The sequence below is a fragment of the Podarcis cretensis genome (assembly GCF_951804945.1).
Source record: "Podarcis cretensis genome assembly, chromosome: 5".
In the NCBI taxonomy this organism is placed as follows: Eukaryota; Metazoa; Chordata; class Lepidosauria; order Squamata; family Lacertidae; genus Podarcis; species Podarcis cretensis.
The window spans coordinates 66221839-66242419 of record NC_137174.1 but is presented as its reverse complement, the minus strand read 5'-3'; the positions used below and the strand labels follow the sequence as shown (position 1 = coordinate 66242419).

General features: G+C 43.9%; 2 protein-coding genes across 4 annotated transcripts in view; one reads left to right on the top strand and one right to left on the bottom strand.

The window, feature by feature from the left end:
* ANO7 (anoctamin 7) overlaps nt 1–12761 on the top strand; it is a 32086-nt gene extending 19325 nt beyond the window's left edge. For 2 of the 3 annotated variants that reach the window (XM_079977331.1, XM_079977332.1), the window contains exons 11-24: nt 240–336; nt 1073–1216; nt 1301–1438; nt 2524–2622; nt 2712–2814; nt 3646–3757; nt 5924–5978; nt 6701–6798; nt 7370–7509; nt 7913–8118; nt 8351–8493; nt 9216–9306; nt 11009–11128; nt 12673–12761. In XM_079977331.1, coding sequence (XP_079833457.1) covers nt 240–336; nt 1073–1216; nt 1301–1438; nt 2524–2622; nt 2712–2814; nt 3646–3757; nt 5924–5978; nt 6701–6798; nt 7370–7509; nt 7913–8118; nt 8351–8493; nt 9216–9306; nt 11009–11128; nt 12673–12732 — 1606 coding nt within the window. In that variant the 3' untranslated portion in view covers nt 12733–12761. Of the gene's footprint in view, nt 1–239; nt 337–1072; nt 1217–1300; nt 1439–2523; nt 2623–2711; nt 2815–3645; nt 3758–5923; nt 5979–6700; nt 6799–7369; nt 7510–7912; nt 8119–8350; nt 8494–9201; nt 9307–11008; nt 11129–12672 lie in introns of those variants that run through there. The other variant, XR_013839308.1, reaches the window with a different exon arrangement.
* Nucleotides 12762–13506: 745 nt separating this feature from the next.
* Nucleotides 13507–20581, bottom strand: part of HDLBP (high density lipoprotein binding protein) — a 53770-nt gene continuing 46695 nt past the window's right edge. The window contains exons 22-28 of the mRNA XM_079977326.1: nt 20190–20294; nt 19635–19769; nt 18252–18395; nt 17846–18031; nt 16870–16986; nt 16517–16645; nt 13507–15720 (exon numbers count right to left, since the gene is read on the bottom strand). Coding sequence (XP_079833452.1) covers nt 15634–15720; nt 16517–16645; nt 16870–16986; nt 17846–18031; nt 18252–18395; nt 19635–19769; nt 20190–20294 — 903 coding nt within the window. The 3' untranslated portion in view covers nt 13507–15633. The remainder of the gene's footprint in view (nt 15721–16516; nt 16646–16869; nt 16987–17845; nt 18032–18251; nt 18396–19634; nt 19770–20189; nt 20295–20581) is intronic.

Sequence of the window (20581 nt, the reverse complement as noted above, 5' to 3'; positions counted from 1 at the left end):
CTTGGGGATATCAATAGAATGTGAATGGTGGCTTTGCCTATGCAGCTAGTGTTAAGTAGTACCTAATGTGGCCATACCTATCCTTGCAAGAATGGGAAAGGCAGCCATAGGAACAGCAAGAGCCAAAGGCCAGAAAAACAAAGTGTTTTTTGAAGAGAAGCTATGAGTCAGTAATTTTAATGTGGTGGGTTAATTGCTTTTTTCCTACCCTTTTATTTTTGCTCCCATCTGCACAACAGGAAGGAGATCTGTACCAGTGAGGGGAAATACAACATGTGCCCACTCTGCAAAGTCTGCCCCTATTGGAACCTCTCCACCATTTGCCCAATGTTTCAGGTACAGTTTGTGGCTCTGGGACAGCACTGATTCAAGCATAACGGTGAAGCATTTGTCAACACTTCATTAAAGTCATGTGTTAGATTAGGAGTACGTTGTGTGTTCTCAGATAAAGGGTTACACAGAAAAGTACATTGGATTTACTGTGATATGCTGATCTTCTACACTTCCATGTGGTTCAGATAGCCTCCTCCACACTTACTTTGCCTTGAGCCTATGTACTTGCCCACAGACTCAAGGCAAGACATCAGCTATGTGCTATCAGCTTCCACGTAAAAAATAATTTGATCCAGCCTCTGTTCATGTAGCATTTGTTCACCAGCACTAAACTGATACTCAATCTTTCACATTGTGTAACACAACTTTTTGAACTCAGGGCTTGCTTTTAGTGCATAATGCAACTAGCTCCGCCTTTATCTTTTGGGGCCAAACTACATGCAACGTCAGCAGGCTCATGTCTTAAAATGTAGGTTTGCCTTTAAATGCATGTAAAGTGGGTGACTGAGATTTAAAGGGACTTGTGGGCAGGGAAGGTTTAGCAGGAACCATGTTTGTCCCCCTTTGCTTCTTTAAACCACCCCCCTGCTCCTCACTTTGTGATTTGGGTAGAACTGCATTTTAAAAACTGGGCTATCTGTAGTTTGCCCTTGATACAAATTCAACTCTGTCCCAGTCTAAGAGTGTCTTGGAACATGCTTAAGTGCAGCTCCTTCCCTTTTTTCCCTATTCTTTTCAGGCTGGTCGCCTCTTTGATCATGGTGGGACTGTCTTCTTCAGTATCTTCATGTCTTTATGGGCAGTCACATTTCTTGAATACTGGAAGCGGCTGAATGCTACCTTGACATACCGCTGGGACTGTTCAGACTTTGAAGATATCGAGGTACTAGCCTTGGGGGGGGGGGGCTCTAATACCACAAAAGCCCAACAGTGACACAGAGCCCACTTCAGGTTTCCTTTGTTGTAGGAACGTCCACGGCCCCAATTCACTGCTATGGCACCCATGACAACCACAAATCCAATCACTGGAGCGGAGGAGCCCTATTTCCCTACACGGAGCCGTTTCAAAAGAATCATGGCTGGATCAATGGTCATCATCATCATGGTGAGGGAGCTGCTGTTTGAGGGTGGAGACGTCAAATAGGATGCAATCCTCTTGAGTAGGGATAGGGGAGCAATTTGATACAGTTCACATTTAGTGGTGAATCTATCTAATCTGCACTTTCAAAAACAGCATGAGAACTGAAACACAGGCATCATTTGAAATTCGTACTTATCTGAATTTTGCAATGCAGCTCTCCAACCAATGTTTACAAAAATGCATACATTAGGTAAAAGATGTGTTCAGTTGAATATATTAGTGAACATAACATAAAAATGCATTATATTAAGTCTGCTTAAGTCCAAGTCTGCTGTGGCTGTGGGAGAAGCCAGAGCCTCATGGGTGTTAATGCAGTGAACCCCACTATCATAGGCTCAGGTTGTATATATGTGTAAATAAACCATATATCATAAAGACATTACAGTCTCTACTGTGCCTCATTTCTAAAAGGAAACACATACCCTGGGTAAGTGCACCTGGTACCCCTTGAATCTCACACCACTCAGGGAGATTGAGATGGCATGTAACAATATGTTATTTCTGCCCTCACTTCCTCTCTCTTGGTTACCATTACTACTTCTTGCTTTTTGTTTGGATCAAAAGCCAAGGAAAAAGCCACTCAGAAGGGAGGAAATCATGGTTTCTATGTCTGTTGTGGCTTCTATGGTCATTATTGATGACTGACTCCTCACTGACACTCTTCTGCCTCACTAAGAGCAGTTCCGCACAACACATTTAAAGCATATCCAATGCACATTTAAAGCAGACGATTCCCACCAAAGAATCCTGGGAATTCACTGAGTGACTTTAGGCGAGTTGCTATGTCTTGCAACCTAACCTACTTCACAAGGTGGTTGTGATAAAAAGTTGATTCTGTGGAGGAAAGACATGATGTAAATGTAAACAGATAAAAAGAAATAAAAATTAGATAAAACCACATGCCACCTTGAGCTCGTTGGAGGCAGGAAGGATGGATATAAATGTAAGTAAATAAGTAAAAAAAAGTCCTCCCCAAGTCAGATCCATTTACAATAATAAGACAGCAAATACATATTATTAGTACTCATTCAGCCTGGTTCTGTCTTCAGATTGCTGTGGTGGTGATGTTCCTGATTTCGATAATCCTTTACCGGGCCATCATTGCCGTAGTTGTAGCCAAGTCTGGGAAATACCTTCTTGTAGCTTCGGTAAGACACTTCCATAACTCTCTACCACTCTAGCTTAGGTTTGCTATTTGCATTTGGACTTCACATTCTCTCCTGTTTCCCCCTCTTAGGCTTCTCGTATTGCGAGCCTCACTGGCTCAGTGGTGAACCTCCTCTTCATCCTCATCCTATCAAAAATTTACACTTCACTGGCACTTTTTCTTACCAAGTGGGGTAAGTAGGCCGTATCTGGAAACACCAAAGCAGGTTCTCAACCTGAAGGTGCAGCTTCTTGAACCAAAACATTAAACCGGGGCTTGAATTTGTGGGAGAGGGACAGGGGCAGGTAAACAGAAGATCTTTATTGAAATCCACAAGCCTTACTTCCTAACTCACCCTAATATTAACTAAATTGTGCCTTGCCATAATCTTCTAAAAGTACCAGCTAAAGTGGGTGGCACTAAACGTTTTTATGGTGGTGCATAGAATCTGGAATCCCCAAAAGAGGATTTTTTTTACTATCTTCTTAGTGCTTGGTTTAGATCTTTGCTGTGAATTTTGGATGACATTTTGGAATATTGTCTTGCTCTGACCTTTATAGTTGTTTAAAAGTCTGCCTCTTATTTTTCCTGCACATTTTTCCTGTTTAAATTTTGGGATCTTGATTGCATGAGCATCTCCCTCATTAGTAGGCAACCCTCTACAGACATCTGCACTCAGTTCACAGGCATCCAGAGAAGGGTTTGAGTGGGTCTGGGGGCACAGCCTCACTCTCCTTCCATACAGTACCACTACATGTAAAATAAAGGCGTGAATATGGCTTAAATCAGAAATTACAAGAGTTGTTTTTCGTCCATCTCAGCCACAGTATTTAATTAAACTAGAAGGTACTTGCAACCCACAATGTGCATTAGAATTCTGTGACACTGAGATGGTTGGGGGTGGAGTTTGAGTCACCTTTGTTCACTTAAAGAACTAAGGATGCTCCTGTTGTGATTTACCACTGAGAGGGCTTGGAAGTTCCCACCATTCTCGTGGTACTCTATTATGTTTTTTCTTCCATAGAGATGCATCGTACACAGACCATGTTTGAAGATGCGTTCACCTTCAAGGTGTTTGTCTTTGAGTTCATCAATTTCTACTCCTCTCCCATCTACATTGCGTTCTTTAAGGGCAGGTAAGCTGTTTTGGAGATGGGCAGCTTAAGTAAAGTGGATGCCATTTTCATTTGTGGCCTAGGCATACTTGAAAGACTCATCTGCACCATTGAAATATGCCCCTACTACACGCTCAAATTTGTATAATACTGTATCCTCCTTCCCCATAATTCTGTTTCCATAACATGATATTGAATCTGCATTCAATTTAGAGAACAGGACTGCTTTCATTAGTGTGGGATGGATACAAACATACTATTGCCTACATACTATTGTAGGTGATTTAACCATGGCCAAACTATGAGGAGAGCCCTATCTCTTGGCTGTGCTGTGAGAACAGGATGCTGGACTAAATGGGCTATTGGCCTCACCCATCAGGCTCTTCTTAAGTTCTGCCCCCCCGCCAACTATAAAAAGCTCTGCAATGTTTTTCAACACTGGGTCTCCAGGTGTGTTTAGAAAAATCATTAAACTGCCTAACCAAATCTATACATATATATTTTTCTATGGTGTAGATGTTGGGCTGAAACTCCCATCATCCCCAGTCAGGTTAGTCAATGGCCAGGCATGTTGGGAGTTGTAGTCCAGACATATCTGGGGACCCAAGGTTGAAGAGCAGTAGTCTAGGCCACACAGAAAGAGAGTGGAACTCAAGAAGGTGAGGACTTCTAGCCGTTCTTTTGAAGTTGTGGTCTTGCTCCACCCCTCTTACCCTCATCCAAGTTAAATTCAGTAGCAAAGTGATGCTTCTTCTGATCCAGTCAAGTCTCAGATGTAGCAAAACTCAAAATTCAGCAGGAATTCTAGCTGCAAGTAGTTGCTATTGATAGCCATTGAGGAAAAAGTGAGGCCCTGTTGCCATCTACTGCCCAGAAGTAGTTATAATTTATAATGTGAATCCTCAGCGGTGAGTATTAAAAAATCAGACTGGTTGTAGGTGAACACAAGACTGAATGTGCCAGCTATGTTAGTTTGTGATGTTTGCAATGACCTGGGGATCCTGAATCCAGGCATAGCTGGAAGGTTATGGTGGAAAGACTGATTTCTTCGGGTCAAACTAAATATTATGCATAAATAGTAAAACTCTACAGACCTTAAAAGAAGAAAAAGAAGCTATTAGGAGGTAGTGGTTTGAAGTAGAGAAGTCCTGGAGGAGATCTTGACCTGTAAGTAAATGTTGCATATAAATGTGTGTAATAAAATCAATTGGACCATCTTTAGGACACATCTAAAAACCTGGCTACCTGTGAGGGTGTGAACAGGCAGGGGAAAGGTTAAGCACCTCTCAAGGCTTCTCTGCTTCAAATTGTACCTGGCCAAACTGACATTTTCTAAAAAAGAAAAAAGATGAGGCCCTTCTGGTTGCTCGGCAACCTGCAGAGATCTTTTTGTGCATTTTCAGTAGGGAGGCTTTCTTATTGAATTAAGGCAGGCACCAGCACTGATGGCATTTTGGTGTCTGCTAAAAATCATTTGTTCTTTTAAGCCTTTGTTGGACATTGATATTTCGACCCAATGTTTGCTGCCATGTTATTTATTCTGTAAATAAGTTTTAATGTTGTTTTGCACACCACCTTGCGATTGTTGTATGAAAGACAGTTTAGAAATCATTAAAATAAAAATCAGCAAGGGACCGTTGCGGATTCTTATGTACATGCTTGGAGAGAGAGCGGGGAATTCCTGCCCCCCTTTCCCTGTAATGTGCTTGGACCACCTGAAGTTAGTGCTTTTCGGGATTATTGCTGTACAGTGGAACCTCGTGTTACGTACCGTCCTCCTTGCAAACGCTGCGGGTTACGAGCTCTGCTGACCCGGAGGTAGATGCTCCTGGTTGCAAACTTTGCCCTGGGATGCGAGTGGAAGTCATGTGCCAGCAGCGTGGCAGCAGCAGGAGGCGCCATTAGCGAAAGCACACCTTGGGTTATGAACAGTTTCGGCTTAAGAGCGGTCCTCCGGAATGAATTAAGTTTGTAACTGGAGGTACCACTGTACTCCTCTTTTCTATGAGTCTGAGGGTTGTGTTGGCTGAGCCATTTGAGGCAGCAAATTGTATGAAGGCGCCTTGCGATTGGTTACAGTAGATGGCTTCTCTTTATGCACAGAGTAGGGTGTTTATGCCTCGTGTAAAGAAAGACCTTGCAGCTGACTGTCTTGGCCTTTTATTTTTATACTTTCTTCACCTTCAGGTTTGTAGGCTATCCAGGACGCTATTCCACATTGCTGGGTATCCGCAATGAAGATGTAAGTATCTAAAAAGAGAGCAGTGCAGGACATGGACTCTAGAAATAACAGCTGATTAGGGGTTGTTCTAGAGTGGCTGGCACCATTAGTAAGGTACCTTTAAGACTGGAGTTAAACTCTGTATAATAAATGCAGCAATAAAATAAAGAAGGCACTCTCTTTGCCAAGGAAACAGGGTCAGCCATTCCAAAGGCAGAGGCCAGATAAAGAGGGAATCAGGCTCAATGCTGGGAGTGGATGTTTCTCTAAAAACCAAAATAATCCCTCTTCTAGCTCCATCTATCCAATGTCAAGTGCTTTTAGCCAGATTATTATTATTTATTGAATTTATATCCCACCCTTTATCCTTAAAGAGCACAGGGCAGCAAACAGATATACCATTTAAAAACAAAACAAAGCAGAAACAGATTTAGACGTTCTGAAAGCAATTACATTTAAGGACATACAATTAAAAAGACTCATTCATTCTTTCCTTCCCCAATGTTTTAATGTGGTGGAAATCTTTTAAGTAGGCATGATGTGCTCTGAGACCCCAGTGTTTGGTGTAGAGATTCCCAGGGGAGTAGAGAATTGAGGTTTCCTTTTCACCAGCAGCAAATGAAGTAGCTAACCTGTCTCTAGACTGTTTCTCTACAGATGAGGGATCACATGACTAAATGCTTCTCCATATAATTGTTTCTCTGCTGCATCATCCTTCTAAAGCCTCTCTCTGTTTTCTCCAGTGTGGTCCAGGTGGCTGCCTCATTGAACTTGCCCAAGAGCTGCTTGTCATCATGGTGGGAAAGCAAATAATTAATAATGTGCAGGAGCTCCTCATCCCGTGAGTCTTTGTGATCTTGTGCTTTGCTGCAATGGACTATCCAGACGTGGCCAGACCTGTAGAGAATCAACAAGATGAAAAGACATATCATTCCCCAAAATATATAGATTTTCACTAATGTATTAATTTTTGTGCACATTTCCCCCTAACATAATATACATTTTTGTAAAGGTTTGGTTGGAGAACTGCATCATAAAATCTGGATAAGTGCAAATTTTGAAGGAAGGCTATATTTCCGTTCTCATATTGTTTCAGGAAGTGCTAATTTGATATGCTGCTTTAAATGCAAACTGAATAATTTTTTCTCCTCCATCCCTACCTCAAGATGTTGTGGCACTACAACAGCCCTAGCCAACATGGTCCAGTGGTCAGGGAGGACAGTAGTTGTAGTCAAACAGCTTCTGAAAGATGCAACATTAGTTACTCCTACCCTATAGATTCAATTCTGGGGCTAGATCAAAACTCTGTCTAGGCCTAGATGCAGACATGTAGCCACTAATTGATCGTCTCTTGTTGAACAATAAGAGGGCAAAACCTGAACATGTTAACTGTGTCTTCTTGCTCTCCACAGGAAGTTGAAATCATGGTGGCAGAAGCGGAAGTCTCACTCTAAAAGGAATGAGGGCCAGGAAAGCTCCACGAAGCAGCTCTGGGAGAGTGATTACGAACTGCTGCCCTATGAAGGGCTCTTTAACGAATACCTGGAAATGGGTACGAATTATTTGGGAAGGAAGGAGATGAGCAACTGAGGACAGTTCCGTGACAGTTGAGGGCTTAGTCTGTGTAAGTGCGTGAGGCACACTGAGTCCTGTATCTCGCTTTGACTATACCATGTTCTCAGGTCAACCGTTCTGGTTCAAGAGCACTTGTGCTTGTTCCACTCACCCACCAGTTGGTAGCCCTAGAGGAGTGACAATTAGAATACATGGGGTCAAAAGCTTTACTCAGGTCAAAAGAGTGTGTGCATAACCTCCTAAGAAAAGGAACAACTTAGCAAATGCTATCCAAAGTTCCTGTGGACAGAATTCTTGTATGGGCTCACCTACATTATCTCCTGCATGGGATTTCTTTGTGCTTGCCTTCCCTTATAATGTCTTCTTTCTTTCCTCTTCAGTCCTGCAGTTTGGCTTCATTACCATCTTTGTGGCCGCCTGCCCCTTGGCACCTCTCTTTGCCTTGCTCAACAACTGGGTGGAAATTCGCTTGGATGCTCACAAATTTGTTTGTGAATACAGGCGGCCGGTTGCTGAGCGGGCCCAAGGCATGGGCATCTGGTTCCCTATCCTGGAAGTCATTACACACCTGGCAGTCGTTAGCAATGTGAGTAGTGCTGGGTCAAGGTTCTCTGCCTGCAGCAATACTGAGCTGACTTAATGGTCTGACTTAATAGAAGGCAGCTTCCTGGGTTGCTATGACTTTGCAGAAACTTGATACACATGTTGTGTAAAGAAGTTGGAGTAAGACAGAAAAGTGGGTGGATGTGTTCCATTTAACACCTGGAAACGAAATGGTTCTTTAGACAGAGACTGTTATTGTGCCTATCTTGTTCCAGGCCTTTCTGATTGCCTTCACCTCTGACTTCCTCCCTCGGCTATATTACCAGTACACTCATGCCAGCGATCTACAAGGCTACATTGACTTCACCCTGGCCTATGCCCCAAAATCTTTTGTCCTGGAGCACAATGTCACATGCAGGTAGGATCTCCCACTTTTCTATCTCAGCTGTCTTCCTCATGGGGGACACTGGACAGGTCCATTGCTTCAAAAATTAAACAGAGGGCAGGTTCTTGAAAAATAGCTTGCCTATTTTGGGACAAAGTGTTTTCTCAGAAAATCAGATAGTGCAGGATTTTTTAAAAAATTGGAGGGGAGAATCATGGACCACGGCACATGGAATAACATACCACATACTGTCATAAACATCTGGTATGGCAACCATCCCTTCTAGGAGGACTAAGTGCTGTGTTGGTGACCCCTGCCACTTGGCAGCAGTAGTCCAGGGTTTCAGGGGACATTCCCAGTCCTACTTAGAGATGCCAGAGACTGAACCTAGGATTTTCTGCATGCAGTGCATATGCTCTGCTTCTGAGCTATGTTCCTTCCCACGAGGCTTGTTCCCAGAAAAGCATGCATAGGAATTGCAGCCCTGAAAATAAGCATCTTTTGGCTCCCCCCCTTGCTATAACCAAGTGGACAGACGACTTAATATTAATCTTTAGAATGACAACCAGGATCTGAATGCAGAAAATCTACTCAGGTCTCTGTTAGTTTAACTAAAGGGAATTTAGTGGTGGCTTACAGGAAGGCATGGAGAGAAGCAAGACATTTAGTTTGTTTCCTGCAAATGTATGGTTGCTATGTTGACTACTTCAGGGCTACTCAGCATACCTCTTTAACTTACAGCTCTATCTCCTCAGGTACAGAGCATATCGAGAACAAAGTGGCAGGTATTCACTAGCTTATTGGAATCTACTGGCAATCCGCCTTGGCTTCATAATTGTATTTGAGGTTTGTTTCCCTCCAAGTGTCCCCAAAATGCTGCTCTACAAACAAGAGGTCCCATTCACATCTACCCACCTATTACAGCACCTATTACCATATTTGGGCAGTCTTGTTTGGATTACATCACATGGTGGTGGAAGGAAAGGGGTTGGGGGAGATGAAATGGTTACTAGAATATGCCCCTGCCCCAAAACATAACTTTTTGCACCGGCTCACTTGTTGTTTGCAGTCCTAATGTCATTATTTGTTTATAAAGACCCAGTGACCTACAGTAAGATAAAGGTAAAGGTAAAGGGACCCCTGACCATTAGGTCCAGTCACAGACGACTCTGGGGTTGCGGCGCTCATCTCGCTTTATTGGCTGAGGGAGCCAGCGTACAGCTTCTAGGTCATGTGGCCAGCATGACTAAGCCGCCTCTGGTGAACCAGAGCAGCGCACGGAAACGCCATTTACCTTCCTGCCGGAGTGGTACCTATTTATCTACTTGCACTTTGACGTGCTTTCAAACTGCTAGGTTGGCAGGAGCAGGGACTGAGCAACGGGAGCTCACCCCGTTGCAGGGATTCAAACCGCCGACCTTCTGATCGGCAAGTCCTAGGCTCTGTGGTTTAACCCACAGCACCACCCGCGTCCCTAGTGTCCTACAGTACAAGATGTCATATGTTGACTGGAGCCTCGGAGACAAGGTTCAAATCCCACTCAGCCATGAAACTCACTGGGTGATCTTGGGTCAGCCCCTGTCTCTTCACCTAACCTCTCTCATACGATTGTTATGAATATAAAATGGGGAGGGAATAGAGTCATGTACTACACCTCGAGTTCCTTGGAGGAAAGGTAGCATATAAATGTAATAAATAAATAAATAAATAATCCTCTCATTCTGAATTCATTTCAGACATTGGCACATAGGCAACTCTGTTGTTAGTGTGTAGGACCTTAAAAAAAGGGGGGGGGGAGCCAACTGTGGTTGCAAAGAAGCTATTTAGCTGCCTTAAGTCCCAGTCTGGGGGAAAAAGGCAGGTGATGATGATGATTTCAGGAACCGGTGCTGAGATGGCTTTGATGGAGCTGCCGTTTCTGCAGAATTTAGCAGCTACTGCAGATCTGGTCCAGGCAAGATGTTAAATCACTCCAACTGGATGAGGTCATTGCTACATCCTGGTCAAGAGTCTACTGACAGTGCCACCAGGATGTGCCTTGTTCTGTAAATAATCTACAAATGCACCTTCTTGGTGCTTGTGGAAGTCCTCTATCCCAGCTTATTCAAAGGGAAATGGAATTTGTATAGTAGAGCAATCTGTATCCCATGGATAGCTTGCTCTGTGCTGATCTGTACGTAGTACACTAACTACTTTTCTATTGAGTTTCGATGTAATAAAGGTGTCACATTTTAAGACCACTGTAGTACAGCTACATGTGCACTAGTCCTGCTTTCTGGGACACAGGAGATCCCTTATCATCTTTGATAAAGCACCCCTTAATTGGTGAGATAGGCTCCAGTCATAGTTTCACTGCAATTCCATATAACTGGCAGGGTGGAGGGAGGAGAGAACACATACACTGGAGTCAGACATGCAGCAGGATTCCCCATCCATCTAGTTCTGAACAGCTGGGCCAGATTGCTGCTGCATGGTCCTGACTTGCTTGCTCCCACTCTGGCAAATTGGGCCACTGACTATCTGCAGCTTTCTTGCCTCCTTTTCCCAGCACGTGGTCTTCTTCATTGCACGTCTGATTGATATGATGGTGCCCGACATCCCAGAAGTGGTGGAGATCAAAGTGAAGCGAGAGCAGTATCTAGCTAAAGAGGCTCTGGCTGAGAACAAGGTAATCGTTTATTTTTAAATATTATTTTGAATCGGTACTTGGATTTTCTCTTCCAAAGACCATCTAAAGTGCTTAATGCCATAAACCTTAACCAAAACTGAGTCACACTGTTCCTGTGATGAATCCCCTTCTTTGTCTCCTGGAAGAAGTTTCCTTTTACAGGACTAGGTAAAGCAGCAAGGTTCACTTGCTGTCAGAAATATAGGATGTCAATTTCCCTCCCTTTCTCAGTAAGCAGCCTTGCAGCTTATGAGGTAAATATAACCTTTGTTTCCTGTCTGGCACATGAGTATACGTCCATTGGTCTTTGTCAGGGAATCTTAAGTCTCTGTGCCCACACTGTGAACCATGATGGGGGAACAAAAGTGCTCAAACACACAAGAGTAGCCCCTCTACCCTACCTACATTCCTCCCCAAATAACCTACTTTTACCTTGATACTGTATTATAGAGTTGTATCTGGTGAACTTGTCCTTCTGCTTGCACAACAGAATTGCCCTACTCCATTCCTTGCGTGTTTGGGGGTTTCCCCAACCCTCCAAAGCAGATTTTTTGGCGGGGCAAGTAAGTTCTGTTGCACAAGCAGATGTCCTTGCACTAATTGGACAAGTTCATTAGATACAAACCCACAGTAACAGTGTTTCCCAAACTTAGGTTTCCAGCTGTTTTTGAACTACAATTTCCATCATCCCTGGCCTGCTAGCTAGGGATGGTGGGGGTTATAGTCCAACAACAGCTGGGGACCCAAGTTTGGAAGACTGTGTTAAAATAATAGCATAGTATTTTTCTTGTATTAGATAACTAGTGACACCGGTCTATCTGTTGTGGGGGGTGTACCTTATTTTTGGAAGCTGGTATCAAGAACTGGCAATTTCAGCTGCTGATTGCGTTAAGTTCCAGCCTGTATGTCAACACCAATCTTTCTGACACATACCTTTTAGGGGAAGGTCTTATATTTTTCCTAGTATGTGTCATTTGACAAAGCAAAGTAAGATTCTGGAGGTTGGCTCACCCTTTGATCACACATACGGCTCCTCTGCTATCATTCAAAGCATATTGTGCCAACAATCTATGGACAACTCCATAGAATTTTTCTAATAACAAGCCAAGTTTCAACTCTCTTGGTCTCAGGTGTGTTGACTTCAAGGTATTAGGAATTTTGGGCTTACTTTTTTGAAGCAACTTTACTGCTGGCGTGTTACGGTTGAGTGGGCTCTTTGCTTAAACTGCATGCTCCAATTACTTTACCGTATCTCAAGGGTGGCAATATTGAGGTTTGGGTAATAAGCAAGTTGAAATGTAAGCTGTGTAGAACTGACACAGCTATGCATCTTTAGGTGGTATAGCAGCTGTCAGTGCACTGGCATCGCTTACCTGGCTTCCCATCACAGAAGTCACTGTAGGGCCAATCTGTCATTCCACCTACAATGTGTTGACCTCACCATCATTGTCTTGTCTGTTAGTTATCACCAGCGACCTCCACGTTGGGAAGCCAGGTAAACAATGCTTCTCTACCCTGTTGACTGTTGATTTCTCTTGTGACAGGCCCTCACCGAAGTGATAGATGCGAGAAATCCAACCCCTCTGGCAGAGAAAGCACCATAGTAGGCTCACGATGCTGAAAGACATTCTGGAACCAACCCACTCATCAGCTCTGCAATCATTTGCCTAACTGAACAGCTTTGTCAGGCCTTCCATGTCCTCACGCCCAAGAAGTGACTTCTGCTGATATTTATAGAGTTATAGTCTAGCAGTGAGCACAGAGGAGTCCTACATTCCTGTTTACAAAGAGGGAGGGCTGCTTTTTAACTTGTGAAGAAGTACTGCTTAGCGACAAGGAATCTTCCAAAGAGGGAAGAAGCTGCATCACTTGAATGGCTTATAAGAGTGAGAGCTGCTCTGATGTGCTAAGGGCAGATTATTGGAGAGTAGCTGTACACTTTGCTTAGTATGCAGTGGCCAGCTTAACAGAAGATTACTGCTTGAGAAGGCAACCATTTGAGAGCTTGTACTGAGCTTCACAAGCTGCCTGCTCCCCTCTTCCTCTCACACAAGCAATACAAGACTGAGTATTTTCTGCACATCAGTTTGAATCTGCTTTAGCTGGAAGCTGCAATGTGGCATATGCCAAATACTAGTGATTGCAATCATGATTAAACAGTACCCCTGCTGACAGCAAATGGACAGAATCTGTCCAACATTCAGTATGAACAGCTAAAAAGTGCAAGTTCTTTTACAATTGTTTGGAATTAATTGTGAAAGGTTAAGAGTTAGCAGCTGTTCAGTATTTCATTAGGAAGGCTGGTAGAAATTTTGAATTAGTGACTTCTTAAAAAACACACTAAAGTATACAGAAAATAAAGACAACCACTCAAAAGCTGTTTCAGGTTTTATTTTATTTTTTTAGAATTTATAAAATTCCAGTGTCATCCATACTCATGAGCCTTTATACATGTTTTGCATATAATCTCCAAATTCCAAAGTTAAGGCCAAGGGATCATTGCCATGGAAACATAATATGGAAGACATTAAGAGGACATGGAGCACACCTCCGCAGAGCATCTGCTGCAGACTACATGGGACAGAGGGGGTAGAGTACTCTCAACAGTTTGAACAAATGGCTGGGTTGGGGGGCCATGCTCAATGGCAGTTGAAGCCTAAAAACACATTTGCAAGTGATGTGACTGACATTCAGACACCAGGTATACTACTGGCAATACATTAAAACACTACTACCCTGTTTGTCTCCTGCTCAGATAGTAAGAGGGCTTGTCCTGCCCCAAGTGGAATTAGCATAGAGAAACAAATCTCTCCTCCCTTCAGCTAGGTTTACTGAAAGAAAGAGGCTTTCCTTCCTGTTGGGCTAGCGGTCAAGAAAGACAAGAGCCTTGCAGACCTTTTCCCAGTATGTATTAACGGGGGCATAAGCAATCCTGGGGTTCGGTTCTTAGCTAATGGCTCAGAAAAGCTCTTTGGAGGGGAAGGGAGGCAGTAGGCAGAGAGCAGAGTTGGCACCAGACCAGCCCTGGCACCAGCACCTTCGGCAGAAAAGATATATATACCATGTAATGGCTGGAAGAGCAGCTTTAATACAAGCAGCCTTGTATCAGTTTATGGCAGCAGCTAGAATGCAGAAACTACTGTTGTATGAGGGACATGACAAAAGGACAAAAACATTTGCTGCCAGACTACAGAAAGGCCTTTGCTGAATGTAGGTATTCTCTCCTCCCCTCCAAGAGAGGCTTGATTTAAGACTGAACTGCAATCCAGCTTCTTCAATTTAAGTGAGAGCCACTCCTTACCTGCCTGCCTCCCCAAGACCTTTTGTCACAAGACTACAGGCCAAATTATGCGACGGTGGTTAAGACCATCTTAGTAGGAGGGGATGTTTGATGGCATGTAGCCAGGCTGAAGCCACACACAGATCCCTCTGCTCACAGAGGAACAACAGTCATGATAACAGGAAGCAAGAGGGGCTTGACTGAAGAAGCAGGCCACTGTCATTCCGGCTTGAGGTAGAAAGAAGGCAATAGTAAAAAGCAAAAAAGACACACTCTGAACCCTGGTATTTAAATGCCATCACTATCAAGCCTGGGGAGGGAGAAAGAGTAATGTACCCTCTAACACCACACTAATAGCTCACCACCTTCTGTGACATGCTACCATGGCACTTTTGGTTGAACCAAGTTTTGTTAGACCCAATAATACTGTCAGTTTTCTGGTTCCACTCAGCCATACTACTGCTGGGAAGGGTGAACAAAAAAGAGTGTACGTGTCCAAACACTGGCGATGAGCCACGATTCAATACTCACACCAACAAGGGGAGAATTTTGGTACACTCAGCGATGCAGACTAACACAGCAAGGGTTATGCCCCTCTTAGTGCTTCCTGGGGCCGTATCTCCAGGCTGAACCTCCACCTATCCATTCTGGCCAATTTCCTCTCCCATAGCAGTATTAGATGGGTGCGTGTTTTGTTTTTTGTTTGGCAGTTGAAAGGGAAAAGTTGATTGCACTCTACAAAGGTAAGGCCTTGGAGAAACAGGGCAGGAGGGGAAAAGAGCAAATATTTTGGCTTTGTAGAAAGTTGAGGAAATGCATTTCCTGAGGTTGAGAGACAGGAAGTAGATTCCTAGCTGCAGTGAGGAGATCTCCTAATGGAGCCTAGAGTGCTTTTTGCAAGGTGTACCTGGGAGGTTTGGTTACTACACCATGGCCAACATGAGATTGAGTGAAAAGTTGAAAGGCAAAAAAAAAAAAAAAATGTATGTGTTTTAGGTTGGAATCTACGTGGAAAGTTTCTTCCAGGGCAAGGAGAAAGGAAAGAGTCAAACTGAAGCATAGTGAGGCCTAAGCGCAGGGACAACAGAGAACCTCAAAAGGGGTAGCACTCTAGTTTCATTAAGAGACCCCCATGGGCAATCTGCACTGGATCCAGCCACTAGATCAGAATTCAGAAAGGAAACCTTGTGGCAGGTGGCTGGACAAGATTGTTGCTTCCACGCTATTACCGCTTAGGACCCCAAGGTAGAGTTTTGGGGGCCACCTGAGCTCCAAAACTTGGGAAATCTTCAGAACTGGTCATGTCAGGGGCCTGTAAGGAAACAAAAGCCAAAACCATAACTAGTACAAGTGCTATTGCTGCATTAAACAACATCACTGACTGTATATGAAGAGGAACTTAACTTCTCTACAGATCACTACCAGCCCCGAAAATGCACCAAGAATGATAAGCTTTGAAGGTAGTGTCTCATCCACTGCTGCTACAGACAGCTTGAGGGAAGATTTTTCCAACAATAGTAAAGCAGCCTCTTCCAAGATGAGCCTTTAAAAAAAACCAGCTGCACACTCAAGAATGAGGGGCAGAGCAATACAAACCTCCCTTCAAATGGGCTGGGTGGAGGGTTTGGACTGGAGAGAGAGCGCTCTCCAGGCTAAAGCTGGCTTGGTCTCACTGCCATCATGTGACAGCATCAGGCCCAACTGCCCTGCACCCCTTTCCGTGGCAGCTATCCCACCTGCAGGGAATGAGGATATAGAATAGAGTTCTACAGTAGTATGATGCAGAAGCAGGATGGTGGAGGTTGCAATAATCCACACCAGTGTTCATAACCCATTGGCAATTTACAGTTTTTTTATGAGTGGCGCTGGGAGGAGTAATTGGCTAGGTAAGATGTATCTGGCCTAGTGCCTCAGGTTGTAGTGCAAAAATTCCTGGCAGCTAGGGGGAAACAGACACTGTTGAAGGGCAGGTATTGGGAAGAGAGATCACTCTACACACTAATAAGAGGACTGACTCTTAACTTCATAATGAGAGGACTCATCTCTCCAGCCAAAGTCCTGGCCATCCTTTCAGTACAAAGAGTAACTATCAAGGAAGCAGCACCTACCTTCTCTGTGTTTCCTGGTGTCCAGGGGGCATCTCTCACCACAAATCCCTTTGATGCAGCCTTAGCTTCCCCATGAGCAGGTGGTTTCATGTAGACTTGCATTGCCTCATTGTCCACCACATCTGCCAGCTGCAACACCATACAAACAAGTGTGGTCCAAGTTAGAGATGTTTATTGCAGCACAAATTCATGTGTATTTCACACACACACACATTGCAAAAGGAGCAGTATTTTCTTGATATCACCCATATGTGGTGTATACATAAGAAGCAAGCCGAGAAGTTTGGAAGGTCCACATACTGGCTTCTCTCAAGTACTAAAAACTACCTGGATTTAAGAACTCTGACACTCACATATTCCTCCTCCAGGTTCAGGATATGATCAATGGCTTCCTCCACATTCTCAGGGAGTCCAGTCACAGTCACACAATTTGGATCAGCAGCTCCACTCTGGGGGAAGCGGATGTCCACCTGGAATGACAAAGATTTCAGATCAGCTAACAAATTATGAGAAAATAGGTCTTTAATCGTCTCATTTCCCTGCATGCCATACACAAAAAGGCTAGAGAAAGCAGAGTGATGAAGACAATACCAGAATATTGAGAGGCCTGGCTTAAGTTGTTTAGGTCCCCATATAATAGCGATGGGAGAATCTGTAGTCTTCAAGATGTTGTTGAACTACAACTCCCATCACACCCAGCCTGCATGGGACAATCAGGGACGATGGGAACTGTTCCCTATCCCTGGCATATATTCCCTATTCCCTATCCCTGGCATATAAATCAAGTTGTAGTCATATTTTCACAGTTGTACAGATTTTGTTTCTGTGCAGTGACTGAGTGGAAGCCCTGTCTTGTGCAATTCAGTTGAATCATCAGCATTTTTTCCTGACATGCTCTTAAAGGTGTTTGAAGACCATCTACAGTTACTACTAAAAGCAAGGGTGCATGTCTGGGCAGCCACTAAGTTATTTTCTCACTACAGTTGTACATTGGAAGTCGAACGGAATCTGTTCCGGAAGTCCGTTCGACTTCCAAAATGTTCAGAAAGCAAAGTGTGGCTTCTGATTGGCTGCAGGGAACTCCGTTGGACGTTCGGCTTCCAAAAATAGTTCACAAACCAGAACACTCACTTCTGGGTTTGCAGTGTTCAGGAGCCAAAACGTCCAAGGTGTTCAACAACCAAGGTAAGACTGTACTCATAATCTCACTGCACAACCAACCAAGTGCCTGGGTTCTTGAATGCATTCATTACACTCAGCAAAAATAAACACCTCTGTTGTCACAGATGACACCATATGTCTATCAGATACCATGTGCCCTTTACATACCTTGAACTCATCCATGATCTTGCGGATGGCTTTCCCCCGCGCTCCGATAATGCGGGCATGAACACGATGGTCCAGAGTGATGTCCTCAGATACCATCTGCTCCAATTCACCAACAATCTTCATGATGGCATCTCGGGCAGATTCAGTATTCTTCTCATAACCAGTGATGGTGATCTGATCCTGGGACTGAGGTGGAAGTTTGAAGAGTTAGTCCCAGGCCCCTAAAGACAGCAGCACATAGCACAGGCCTCTGTGGCAAGCAAGGGCCAATAGCCCGACAAGGCCGCCAAAGAGGCCATGAGGGAAATTGAGCAGACGGTGCTCATTGGAGCTCTGCTCAAAGGAAAGCCCCCTCCATTCTGTAAACAGCCTCCCCCATACCAGCCGCTCTCCCGGAGTTCCTCACCTGAGATTCATCATCCTTATCTGGAAACTGTATAGTGACATCATGCTCTGTGCGGATTTGAGTGATCACAGCCCCTTTCCTGCCAATGATTTTAGGGTGGTATCTGGGCTCCACAGCAACAGTCAGCTTAAAATTTCGCAAAGCCTAGAACGATCAAGAGGGATGTTTTTAAGGATCTGCACAGCTGCTACCTCTAATTAGGTGAATTATTTGTATCCAACTTTGGTAAATGTCAGATTTAGCTACATAACTGAGGAGTCCTCATACGATAGTAAAAAATATGTTTAACTCCCATCACCTAGAGCTGATAATGCCTTAATATCAAGCCCTTGCTCACATGGTTTTAATTTTTAGAAAACTTATTGGAACATTGGACCTGAATCACAAAAAACTTGCACCTTGCATTGTAAACACTGGTCTTCATAAGAAGTATTATCTTACAAGCCCACAGAGCATCCCTGCCTCCTGTTGTCTCTCCCATATTGGGAGAATACTTTTGCCTTAGCCTTCCACTCTCTTCTAGGTGGCAGCGATGTGATATGAACCTCTTAGATTTAAATCTTAAAAGGTAAAGGTACCCCCTGACCGTTATGTCCAGTCGCGAATGACTCTGGGGTTGTGCACTCATCTCGCTTTATTGGCCAAGGGAGCCGGCGTACAGCTTCTGGGTCATGTGGCCAGCATCACTAAGCTGCTTCTGGCGAACCAGAGCAGCGCACAGAAACGCCGATTACCTTCCCGCCGGAGCGGTACCTATTTATCTACTTGCACTTGACTTGCTTTTGAACTGTTAGGTTGGCAGCAGCTGGGACCGAGTAACAGGAGCTCACCCCATTGCAGGGATTCAAACCGCCAACCTTCTGATCAGCAAGCTCTAGGGCTCTGTGGTTTAGACCACAGCGCTACCCACGACCAATAGATTTAAATCTTATTACTCCTAATTCTCATGCTCCAAATTATTAAAGCCCTTGGGCTCACTTTTTCTCCTTTGTTTTGCTTCATACCATCTCTTCATGCCCATACCAAGCTTTTCCTTGTAACCAGACTCAAAATTTCATGATTCAGAAATGTTGTTTTGGTACATGGTCTGGGACTTCAGTCTAAGCTTCAACTGCAAGTTCTGCCAATTGAGGCAGTGCTAAGACAACAACAGTGACTGCATGGCAGGAATACTTACTAACCCAGAACTACAGAGAGCCACACTCCTCACCTTCCAACATTAGGCATTAAAGCATTGTCGGCATTAACTCATCCTGCTTAAGGCTGCTGACAAGATCCCACAGTCTCTTCCCACAGCACCACTCTTAAATAAAGCAGGACTAAAATATAGATCTTTTAATTGTTTTTAATATGACAAGGCAGCTGGGAGAGACTGACACATACCCGATCCTCTTGCTCAGCTTGCAGCTCCTTCACCCTCTCAAGAAGTCTGGCCTTGGCACGGTCCAGGTTAGCAGCAAGCCCACTGATAGAGATGATGTCAGACTGAAGCTCTGGGGCAGGGACTTGGATGTTCACCTACAAAAAATTCCAGGCAGCTATCATTATGTCAGGAGTGGGCAGTTGTTGTATAGGAGCATCTTTGCAGCCACCCATAACCTTCACAATCAATATTTCTTCAAAGAACTGGAATTCTCAAGTACTTAAAATTGCAACCCCCCCCCAAAAAAAACCCACCCTTAATGTATCATTGCTGGGTTTATACAGGCTACTTTAGTTCCTTGTAGCACAAAAAACAATACAATGAACAACAGGAAATATGTTATTGCACATCTCAGGTGCATGTGCAAGCACATGGAGGAAAAATTGTGCTTGACCTCTTCAGTGGTCTTAAGACTGTTTCAACATTAGGATAATCAGTAAGAGTGGTATTTATATTTTGGCCTATCTGTTCTCCAAAGCCCAAAAATGGAAGGAGTCAACAGAGAGCCTGCTCACCTCAAACTCGTCCATCATTTTCCTGATTCCAACACCCTTCTGACCAATAATGAAACGATGAAGGTCAAAAGGAACTTCTACTTCAATGGTAACTGGAACCAGTGCCTGAAGAGGAAAGGCTGAAATTACACCAGCTGCAGAACTTATAAGCAAAAGAATCACTTTGTCAACAAGTACTTGTCCAGAACCCACCAAACAAACTCTCACCCCAGCAACACATGAAGCTGTCAAACCAAAGCCATAGAGTAAAATAATATTCAAGATATTGAGTGTGGGTGCTGCATAAAATGTCCCACAGCTAATCACCTCAAGAGGTCAATTATTTACCTTTTCCACTCAGGCCAACATCCTGCTTCTTCAGTGGAAATTATTTAATAGTCAATTAAGCGGTC